We start from the raw sequence: 11,332 nt of genomic DNA, 5'->3' as shown, positions 1-11,332 counted from the left end.
TAAGGAAAAATAATTGTGAAATGTAAGAATTTAGTCCACAGATTTGTTATATTACATTATATACATTATTTTAAAAATATAATTTCATTCTTAACAAAATTATTTATGCAACTAAATTATTTATGCAAAAATTATTTATGCTTTCATGTACTTTTTGTGCCCATCCCCCAGCTAAGTTGAGTATTACAATGACTATGATGAGATACTGTTTACCTTGTAACGGACAGATATAACCGCCTTGTTACAACAAGTAAATTAAAAGTAAGAAAAACACTTGTTTGGGCGACATCCGCCTCATCAAAAATGAACCAAACAATTCCCTATGATGAGATACTGTGAGAATATTTTCTTCTTACGGTTGCAGCCGTGTGTCAGTTTCCAGGGTTTCTGATGACAAACATGAACATTACATCCAAACTTGGACTCTACAGTTAAAGGTGCTCTTAGCGATGTTGGGCGACGTTACTTCTTGTTGACCTTCAACGTATTTCCAAAAAAAACAGACTTGTTTGCCCCACTCTCCTCCCCCTCCCTTTTGTGCTTCCGCGCACTAACCCCCCCACTCCCAAAGCCTTCTTGTCAGTTATTGGCTGGAACGCTGGAACTCTGTTTGTGTATGCGTCGTAGTGAGATGGGTGCAGTTTGTCTTTGTTGCCGTTTGTAGACCCCGGGCTGTCTACAGAGACCGCGTTTTTTACAGTGTGTTCTGGGGACAGGCAGCTCGCAGATAGTGGATAGGAGATGTTTGCTGTATGACAACAAATGTAGTAGTGTAAAACACGCGTGATATCGCTTAGAGCACCTTTAATGATCTTAATTTTCAAACAAGTGGTTTCTGTCTCACAATAAAGAGACTCGGATAAAACCACTTACAGGGTGACATACAGTATATTGGTGACGTGATATTGCTCCCACTGTAAAATGACAACTTTTCAACATTTTCCCTTCAGTTCTTGTGCAAATTGCTGAAACCCGTGGAGCAGGCTGTGGTGCAGCAGTCATCCACGACATTCATTCAGTCATTGAGTGCAAGGGTCATATCAAACCCACCTATGAATTTGTAGTGGACATTTTCCAAGAAGGGCAGCTGTGATTGAAGCAGGTCCACAGCTGTTACGGAGATGTTTTTGCACCTTGAGATGTCGAGTGTTTTCAGGCGGTTGCAGTGCTGCACCAGCAGTAACAAGGACCTGCGGGGTCAGTGCAGTTCAATCTGATTTATATAGCACGTTTAAAAACAACCATAGCTGACCTAGATGCTTAACAAGATTAAAAAGAAAAACTTGATAATATACTCAAACAATACACAATTCCAACATAACCAACAGTAGAAAACGGGTCAAGGCTCAACTTGAATTGAAAGCCAACAAATAGTAGTGGGTCTTAAGCAGCGGCCCGAGCACGTCTTATATGAATGGGTAAACTACTCCAGAGGTTGGAGCTGCCACTATAAAGCCTCTGTCACCAAGGCTGCACAATTAATTCCAATTGTATCAAAATTGCAATATGAACCAGTACAATATCCAAATCACAGGGGGCGCAATATTTGTTAGAGGCAAATTATGTGTCAAACCATTCTCATATAAAGTATTGTGGTGCTGCAGAGATTTCCCGGCCTACAAATCCTATCCTACCTACAGAAAACAAATCTGTTTAGTACAGATCCTCGCAAAAAAAATAAAAAAAATAATCACACTTCAATCATTTTTTTAATGTGTAGGTATATATCTTTTTCTCTATTTATAATATCTATATAATAATATTAATGATACAAAAACGACCATTCTCTCCAATATTGTGAATCATATTGCAATCGCAATATCAGTCAAAATAATCGCAATTAGATATTTTCCTAACATCGTGCAGCCGTATTGGTCACCTTTAGTTTTATAATCTGGATCTGGGAACATCGAGGAGTATCAGTACTTTGACAGGTGTGTGGATATGTAAACGCTCCGATAAATAGGAAGGCAACAATCCAATTAAAATCTATTAAAAAAGCAACATCATTTTCTTAAACATTCCTGAAACAGACAGGAAGCCAAGGGAGCGAGGCTTAAACTGGGGTTATGTGGTCTCGCTTTCCCGGTTACAAGCCGAGCTGCTGCATTCAGGACCAACCAGTAACCAACAAAGGGATGACAAATCCAACATAGAAAGAGTTACACTAGTCTAATTGAGACATATATGTATAACTCTGTTAAAATCCTTGGGCATCGGGTAGGGCTTATCTCACAGTTCAAGAGCTCAGGGATTCACCCTTACATCTGAGCTACAGATACATTATAGATGTAGACATTATATTGTACGCCACTCACCTGTCAGTGATGTTATTACAGGAGAGGTAGAGATGCTGCAGCCTGCGTAGGTACGGCACAGCCTGTGCCACTCCGCGGTCAGTGATCCTCTGGCAGTGGCTGATTGCCAGGCTGGTGAGGCTACGGCAGTGCCAGGCGACCGACGCCAAGCTGGCATCGGTGATCTCCGGCAACATGGAGAGAGACAGGCGGCGGAGGTCTGGGTAATGCACCACCTGAGGAGAGGAGAGACACTATTAAAAAAAAAGGTATAGTACGCAATGTTAAACCGAAAAAATAAATCTAGTGTCCCTACACAGCCAGTATCCAGGTGCGAAAGAGCCACAAAACACTATTCCAGCCAATCAGCAACAGGCGGCGCGTGCTAGTGGGTGATAGGCCCGGGGGAGGGGGGGAAGAGGGGGGTAAGGGGGGGATGCATATTCAACAAAAAGAGTTGGCACTCGGAGAAGCAGCAAAAAGAAGAAAAGGATTGGAGAGTAAAACACTAAAAAAAAGAAGTTGTATGACCGGGAAAGGAGGAAGAGCCTTGTTGACATTGGTGAGGCTTTTCAGCTCTTGTCTCTATATGGAGAAGTTAGTAAAGTAACATTAGCTTTGCTGTTTCACTGTTTGCTGTCTTCAAAATGTCAGTGGAACTTTGTCCGTTTGCCATTGCCAGTGATGGCTGCTCCGAACTGGCTGGCTTTTCAGCAGTTAGCAACAGTTTGCTAATCCACTACTTAACGGGAGCTAACATGGACTCCATAGTTCATTAAGTCAGCAGACACCAGCAGAAGCTGTTGCTATGGAAAAATTGAGATTCTGAGGGGGGTGGGGGGGGGGGGTATTTATTTGGCAGTTCATTTAGCATCCCTTTTGTTTTTTTTAATATTCTGCCTTTCTGTTGCAAACTGAGACATTTGCGTCTCCCCAGCGTCCCACCTGTGTGATGCTGCTGTCAGTGAGCTTGGGGCAGGCCGAGAGGTCCAGCTCCTGCAGCTGGCTGAGGGCTAAGAGGGACGCTCCGGCCTGCTGTCTGAACTGCTGCAGGTCGTTCTGGGTCACCATCTTGGGTCGCTCCTCGAACGGCAAACGGGGAGGCTTGAAGAAGCCCATGTTGCCAAAGGTCCGGGTGAACCTGGGACCCTTGTCTCCCTGTTGAGATAAATGCATTATTACAACAGCTGTGACACCTTTATTTCTTTACTACCAAAAGGTGCGGGTACTGTAAAGGCCCAATTAAGCGCACTAAAAGCGTCTGACACACACTTTTTTTTAAGTACACCTATTGTTTTAAATGGCCGAACACACCAAGCATCATGAGGCACGTCAAACTGCTTTGAAAAAGAAGACATTGATGTGGTGGAGGATGAAGGACAAGCAAGTACACTTTAATGTTTGGTGATGAACAGTGACGGCAGGGTCGGCGCCTCCGGTCAGCTATGCAACATACCTATAAGCTTGTTCTGTAGCCTACAGTCATTATTAAGAAGTGAAAAACAAAAGGAGATCAGGAGAAGCAAACAGTCGCAGGCAAGTCTAATGAAACCACTTATAGGGGGATCTGTGATACACAAAGCCTTCGCCTAAATAACGACCTTTTCTAAAATACTGCCAGTTCTGTGGTGTTGGCAATTCAAATCAGATGCCTGCATTGTCCACAGGAGCATCAAATGACGGGTGCATCCATTATTGCTTTCAGTGCGATTGGGTCTAAATCTTGTCATGTCTGTGGTTCTCACCGTCTCCTGGTCAGGATCACACCTGGCTGTTTCCACCATGCCCAGCAGCCCCCAGTCTGTGACTTCTTTGCACCAGCCGAGCCGCAGAACTACCAGCCTCTGCAGGTATGTGGCTATAGCGTGCACAGACAGGTCGGTCACATTGACACACGATGTCAAGTCTAGCTCCCGCAGAGAATCCCCAAGAAGCTGGGTGAGAGAGAAAACTGCAAGATCCTGGAGGAGAGAGAGGGGGAAGAAGAATGTTTTTCTCCATGAATATTCCACACAGACACACATATAACATACCAAACTGTACAAAGACGCTGACTGACCCTAATGTAGGTGCAGCTCTTTAGGTTGAGTGTCTCCAGCTGTGCTCTGGCATCCCTAGATTCTGCCAAGCCGTTTACTATCTCTGTTCCGTTGACGTGCAGACACTCGGACAGATCCAGGCTCCTCAGGGATGAGACGGACAGAAGGTCCGCCAGGCCTGAACACAACGCAAAATAATCACTTAGTAATAACACATTTTCTATCAGCCAGGAAGCTGGGTTGTTCATGTGCATGGAGCGTGTCAAATTGGAAGATAAAATAAAAATCTTTGACACACATTAGGTGATTTTGTTTTAGCAAGTACTGGCTGGATTTTATTTATTAAGAACATACATGATCCCCAGAGAATGACTGACAGAATTGCAGCGAGTTTCTGTCCTTTTGTCTGGCGACACCATCAGGTCAAATATTGCATTTCACCATCACCTTGATCTGATAAAAAACATCTAAAAAACAAGGGTTGGATTTTCATTCCTCCTGAAGATGAATCCTACAATGACTTTTCTTCTAGCCCCAGCTTAGTCACACACTGCCAGGCCTTCCTCCACAGCTCTGCGGAGGAGGGTCTGGCTAGTCCACAACATTCTGGGATGGGAGAAAAATGTGCTCTAGTGTATTGACATTTCTTGAAATCAATCACAACAGTCTTTGGCGGTGGTAAGCGCCGGATGGAGCAACGGTGCCGCTGGTAAATGCCCTCAGGAAGGAACTTGTTTTGGTGGAACATGTGTACGTTTATAGTCGTTTTAAATCGTGCAACGGAAAACTCAGATTGGACAGATAGTCTAGCTGGCTGTGTGGATTTACCCTGGAGAAATCTGAGGAGCAGTTAACCTTAGTTCTCATAAATTTACACACCAGAGACATGAATGATAAATGACACATAATGCAAAATGCTTGGCTGAGAATATCTGCCTTTGTCAAGGCTGAAAGGAGTACTAAAGTAATAGAGTAATAAATACAGAGCCTCTGTGTTGTTTTATAATCCTCATATGTATGTGTAAACGTGATTGGTTGATGCCTTTATTCAAGGTCCAAAGGCTCTGAAAAATTGATCTTGTTCCAGCTCTTTTGCCACTTAACATTTTTTTTCTGTGTTAAAGTATTCATTAAAAAATTACAGTCCTGAAAAATATATTGACATGCAAATGAATCGCACAAGACCTCAAAGGATAACAACCGTTTTTTGTTCTTTTTTTTAAACCTGGACTATATTTTCCTGTGTTTTTGTGTGTAAGTGACTGAAAGGAAAAACCTATTTAAGACCTTTGTGGTTAACCTGAAACAGGGCTGAAGTCACTAGCACTAAACGCACCAGACTGCATTTAAAAAAACAAACAATACTTTCACATTTCAAACACATTTTCACCTGTTTAACTGTGCTTCTTTCAACCTAAACTAGAGTTGTGATGGTTGGAAAAGTAGAAAGATGACCAAAAACGGCTTTTCATAGTTTAATTTTCGTTTCTTTCGACTTTGAATTAAGTGTATTTTACGATGCTAGAATTCCTTTTTATTTACATGGAGTGTGGTGGCTTTAACAAATGTGCAGATGTTTTTATGTTGAAAAAAAAGGATTTTACCCTTTAACAGAAAGGTCGACCTCCATGGAAATCCTTTCCATAATGTTGTCAGACACTTAGAATATCAATCTGAGCCTATCAATGGCAAAATGAACACGTTTGAAAGTAAATAAAAGCTGAACAACTATTAACTTACGTTGCAGTTTGTTTCGCCGCTGCCGACAGCAGCAATCTTGCTAAATACTGGACCAAAGGCTCTTCATCATCATCATCATCATCATCATCTCATCATCTTATCATCTTAATCTTTAGTCTTGTTGGGTGTAATAATGGACACTGGCTTCTAATGGCTACTTAGAAAGGAGTTTTTCTATATTTACAAATGAGTCTAGTCTATGGTGACTTTAATATTGAACGTGTACCTTTTTCGGTGATCCTCCAATCGCGGGACAAGGACAGGTGTGTCAGGTACTTGAGGCCATGTGCTATGGCCTCTACAGACCGGCTGGTCAGCTCGGTGCAGGCACTGATATCCAGTCTCTGGAGGCTCGGCTGGTGCTTTACTAGAACCTCTACGGAGTAGTCGGTCAGCTCCTTACAGCCGTGCAGACATAGCTCCTCCAAGACCAAATCCTGAACCTGGAACAGAAAGAAGGAATTCAAAAAAGACTTAAATGGTCTCATGGTAGGAAAATTTCACTTTGAGGAAAAGGAAGCTCAGATGGGCCTATCTGTAATCTTGCTCCTTATGAGGTCATAAAGAGCAAGGTTACCTCCCCTTTCTCTGCTTTGCCTGCCCAGAGAATTTGGCACACCCATGAGAAAGAGAGACATAATGGCTTTCAAACGAGTAAAGTGGCAGTTGGTCAAGGCCACACCTCCAGCCCCACTGCCTCCACCTTGCCCCCCCTCTCTCTTCCTCAACAGCACTTCAAGCTACAGACTCAGAAATGGCACATTCTAAGGAAAGCTCATTGTTAGACTGGCTCTAGTGGCTGTAATACTGCACCCAGGCTGAATTTCGGGAAAGAGACTTTATATAAAGTATTAGGGGACCACTAAGGCCTATATAAAGCATCCAAAAAGCAGCATGTCATGCAAAACTTATAAAATGGGTATTTTATGAGGACGAGCAATTAAAACTCTTTAATCTTCAAAGAAGTTAAGGACATGTTAAAATTATAAAACGATTCTACATCCAAAATAAAATCTTACCCAGTACAAAAGCAGACTATAATCTACCTGCACATATGTGGGGAGAGCACTTTCATCTGTAAAGAATCATTCCTGGCTGCTCAAGCAATGAAAAAAGCCGTTGCAGGGACTGAAGGCTTGCTGACCTGTGCAACTGTGCGTAGTGACTCAGGGGTGATTGAGGTTCTGCTGAGGTCCAGAGATACAAGTGTGGATTTCTGCTCCGTTAAAAACCTCCGCAAGTTCCTCAGTGACAGCAATGCTGAGGAATCCCTAACAGCTCCCACCGGGCACCCTCGATACGGGTCGAACTCAAAGGCGATATGGCAGCCGGCCAGCGAGAGGTGACGGAGGCGCGGGGTGCAGCCGGTGAGCCGGTTGAAGGTGAGGTCGGAGATGTAGCGTATGTCGGACAGGTCCAGCTCCTCCAGACCAGACAGAGCTGACCTGACCTGCAACAAAAACATGAAGTTTGACTTAAAAATGGAGCATTACTACAGGCACAGTAAAGCTGGGCAAACACAATGACAATAACATTTAACTGTGTGAAATGTTACATTTACCTGCTGTAATACTGAGGGGGGCTGCCCGTCAGTTGCCCTTATGATTACATTTCTAATCACTGCTAATGCCCTTTCTCCCCAGAGGACTAGAGATATATAAATATACTTATACTGGCAGAGCTATGGAGGCTGGGATATAGGAGAAAGCTGAATCTAATCTAATCTAATACTCGACAAAAGGTAGAAAGCACTGTGAAGGTTCTCAGTGGTCAAAATGGTTTTGGTCAAGTTTTGTTGTTAATATTTTCTTTTACTTAAATATTTCTTTAATCCAGTGTCCAAAGACGGTGTACCAAAAGAAGTGCATAAGAGATTATGCTCAAGAATTGGATTTTCAACATGGTCAAGACAGAGTTAAGACAGTTAGCTCTGCCATCTCACTAGGGCTGCGACTAACATTAATATCCAATGTTGATTATTTTCTCAATGTCAACCTCAAGGAAGTTCAAATATGAACAATCTTAGCACAGAATCCCTTGCTGCACCTTTAAGAAGCTGAAATCAAAGAATTGTTTCCTTTTTTTCATTAAAAAAAGGCTGATTAATTGATTATCAAAATAAACTGACAATTTAATAGTTGACAACTTCTCAATTAATCTTTGCAGCTCTACATCTCACCGTTACATAATATATATAATACCTGCTTTCTGTGTTCCTCCCTGGAGAGGAAAGCCCCAGACATGAAGAGGCTGTTCAGCCCCCGGAGGTTTAGGCTGCGGAGGGAGGTGAGGCGCGGGAGGAGGGCCATCAGAGAGGCCTCTGTTACACTGCTACCAGGCAGGGCTAAGCTCTCCAACTTAGGGCCCAAGCACTCACCCACCTGAAGAGGGAGAAAGACAATCACACATGAGGGGAGACAGACACAGGGAAGAAATGATCCGAATTCAAAGAGAAGATAAAGGTTGGAGTAAAGCAAATGTGGAAGCAGTGGAGAGGTAAAGGTGGCAGGAGGACAGAGAGAGAGAGAGAGTGTGTGTGCAACATGGTTTAATTTACTACCTGCTGTTTCCTTGCCATAAATATGACAAATCAACTGTGTGCGATGGTTATAGCTTCAACTAAATTCACCAAATTCCACAAAATAATTTCCTACATTGACATGTTAAGTAGATGTACACTGTTAGATTAAACATTGTCATTATCTTTCTAGGCGACGGTTGAGAGTTTACAACTTGGTTAGCTTCTTCCTGGCTTACACTACAATGTCAGCCATCAGGAGGGGAGAGCTGTTTTCTTGCCTGGTGACAATGTGTTACTGAGCTGAATAAAATTCAGTCAACTTGGGTATGCTCAGATTTTTTTCTCAGAAGCTTTTAGATGCCCTTGAGGTGGGGAGAATTCACTGGCCCAGCAAGGCGTGTGATCGTTTGAGGTAAAAACACAACGCTAAATAAAATCACATGACAGCAGCAATATGCTTCCACCAACAAAAGTGACTGTTTTAGTGCAGAGGGAAGACATATTTAAACAATCATAAACGATCATAAATACTCCACAGTTCCCATGTATCTTGTTTGGCCTTGATGTACTATAAAGAGCAATGTATTTTGGCTTTATGAGGGAGCCTCAGGTGTTCTTTAGTAAAATAATTAATAGTTCAGTTAAATTCTTAAATTTAAGCTTTGGAAATTTTACAGAAAGATCTATCATGATTCAAGATGTTACTCTCCCCCGCAGTCATCCAGACAATGCAACTTCTTAGCTTCCATCTTCAGCTATGAAGAGACCCAAAATTCTCAATATATGTTGGACAGTTATCTGCACGCATGCGAACCCAAGTATGGAAGTGCTGTTAACATAAGCTTTTAATACCGCACCTCCAGAAGGAGTGATCTGGACATACTGAAGCCATCGAGCTGGCTGATAATCAGACCACATCGTGACTTTCTTCCCAGACCCCTGATCAGCTCCAGGGACGAGGCTGAAGCCGGGAAGCAGAAGGTGATCTTTCTCTGCACAAAAACAACAACAACAACAACACATTTACAGGGGTTAAAACAAGAAACTGTCTGTGAGCCTGAAATGCTGCCCTGGAGGAAATTGGTTACAATGTGTTTAATAAAAGCATTATTTAAATGTAAAAGTGTGTTTAGTTTACTTTGCCCTCAGGCATACAAACACTCATGCGTATCCTTCAGCAGTCATCTCTTGAATCAGACAACAGCCACTGAGCCACTCAGCTTCATAAATATGGAACATGCAGATTTATCAGGCATTATGCTCTAAAGCAAATTACCTGAGAGTCCTGACTGGCATAGTACCAGCTGCGGCAGACCTGCGAGGCTTCCTTCCTGTCTGAAGCGTGAAGAAAGCTCAGGATGTGAACTATGATCTACAGCAAGGGATAGGAATACAGCATTATACTACAGTAAAGTGAAGAGGTCACTTGACAGCATGCTGTCTGACTGAATGACATCCTTTACAAGAACATCATCCACCATTGAGGACTATCACTGGGACTCTGCTGACAGCTCTCATAAGCTACATAGCCTGCTGTGTGTGACTGTATCAATCTGAAGCAGGTGCAGGTGTGTGTGCGCGTGTGTGTGTCATTAAAAGACTATGAGCTCTCCTTTTCTTGTTTTAGCCATTACATTAACCCACCTCCAGAGGCAGCTCAGGTGTTTCTATAATGTCCTCCCAATTGCAGTCTTCCATCTCGGCTTCTCCGTCGTCATTATAAAGAACTCCAGACCATCACAAGTGACTCAGCTAGCCGTCCACTAGCTAACATTATCTGCACGAGTTAAAAAACTGTAGTTTACTACCGTTAGCGTTTAACTCGTGTCCTTCTTATACGTTAACTAATCAATAAAATGACCGAGTTCAGATCAACGGAGTACAATAAAGAGCTATGTTGTCTGCTCTCATCTCACTAAGCTACTTTACACTGTAGCGCAGGCTGTGTAGGTCCCTTGGTCTGACGTCAGTTGCATCAGCTGACGGGACAAGGGGGCGGGGAATTGTGGGACATGAGGTTTTCACTTCTGTTCACCTTGTTCTTTGGAATTAACCTAATTAACCCCGCATTTCTTTGTTTTACCCCTGTTGTTCTACCTTTAGCTGTAGTGCTTTTCTAGGCCCACCACAAAGTCGGTTAGTAGCCTACGCTCAGAGATAAATGGAAAATGTATTTCCCCCAACACTGAACTTTCCACTGAGGTTGACACCGGTGGTGAAAAAACAAACACACATTGGCCCAATGTCGAGTTGAATAAAGAAAAACATCACTGTGTGTAAACCTAGATTATTTTGTATGCTACAGTGTATGGGTTAGACTAGTAACCACATTTGAATCAGAACAGCATCACAAATGTAGCTTCCTGGTAAAGTTTTTGCTGTTTTGATGTGTGGTTAACACTTGGTCAGCCACCCCCACCCCCCAAATTCCACTGGAATAGTTTTTGTTTTATGGGGATTTCATGTGACAAATAGTTTGATTGTGATGTTGTTTGTCAGGATTTTTTTTTTTTACCCTAAATGGTCAATAATAACTCTACAAAATATGCTGAAACAGGTAATTTAATCACAAAAGACAGGGATACATGAGTGACAAAATCGAGTTTAAGGACATTATTACACTCACACACATTTAAGTCCACAGTATGCAAACAAACGCATGCGCACACACACACACACACACACACACACACACACACAGACACTCTCTTGCTCTTCTACAGAGGAAATGGGTC

At 42.6% G+C, this 11,332-nt stretch overlaps 1 protein-coding gene across 2 annotated transcripts; it reads right to left on the bottom strand.

Annotated features, from left to right (window-relative positions):
• Window positions 1-748: 748 nt before the first annotated feature.
• Window positions 749-10,569, bottom strand: lrrc29 (leucine rich repeat containing 29). 2 transcript variants are annotated; one of them, XM_034878059.1, is made up of 11 exons: window positions 10,242-10,569; window positions 9,874-9,969; window positions 9,455-9,589; window positions 8,278-8,457; window positions 7,221-7,526; window positions 6,303-6,519; window positions 4,357-4,514; window positions 4,043-4,258; window positions 3,243-3,455; window positions 2,319-2,533; window positions 749-1,190 (listed from the first exon to the last, which is right to left on the bottom strand). In XM_034878059.1, the coding sequence occupies exons 1-11, from the start codon at window positions 10,293-10,295 to the stop codon at window positions 1,016-1,018; spliced, it is 1,965 nt and encodes a 654-aa protein (XP_034733950.1). In that variant the 5' UTR covers window positions 10,296-10,569; the 3' UTR covers window positions 749-1,015. The 2 variants fall into 2 exon arrangements, with proteins under 2 accessions (XP_034733950.1, XP_034733951.1); XM_034878060.1 differs by having other exon boundaries at window positions 750-1,190; window positions 9,874-9,932; window positions 10,242-10,568.
• Between the last annotated feature and the right edge of the window lie 763 nt (window positions 10,570-11,332).

The sequence above is a fragment of the Etheostoma cragini genome, chromosome 8 (genome assembly GCF_013103735.1).
Source record: "Etheostoma cragini isolate CJK2018 chromosome 8, CSU_Ecrag_1.0, whole genome shotgun sequence".
Classification (NCBI taxonomy): domain Eukaryota; kingdom Metazoa; phylum Chordata; class Actinopteri; order Perciformes; family Percidae; genus Etheostoma; species Etheostoma cragini.
Note: the sequence above shows the minus strand (reverse complement) of the source record. Positions and strands in the feature narration are given on the sequence as shown.

Coding starts and splice junctions, on each gene's coding strand:
- lrrc29 (XM_034878059.1), bottom strand. CDS start 10,295: ATGGAAGACTGCAATTGGGAGGACATTATAGAAACACCTGAGCTGCCT. Junction 9,970..10,241: donor CACCTGAGCTGCCTCTGGAG/GTGGGTTAATGT, acceptor CCCTTGCTGTAG/ATCATAGTTCACATCCTGAG. Junction 1,191..2,318: donor TGTAATAACATCACTGACAG/GTGAGTGGCGTA, acceptor CTGACCCCGCAG/GTCCTTGTTACTGCTGGTGC.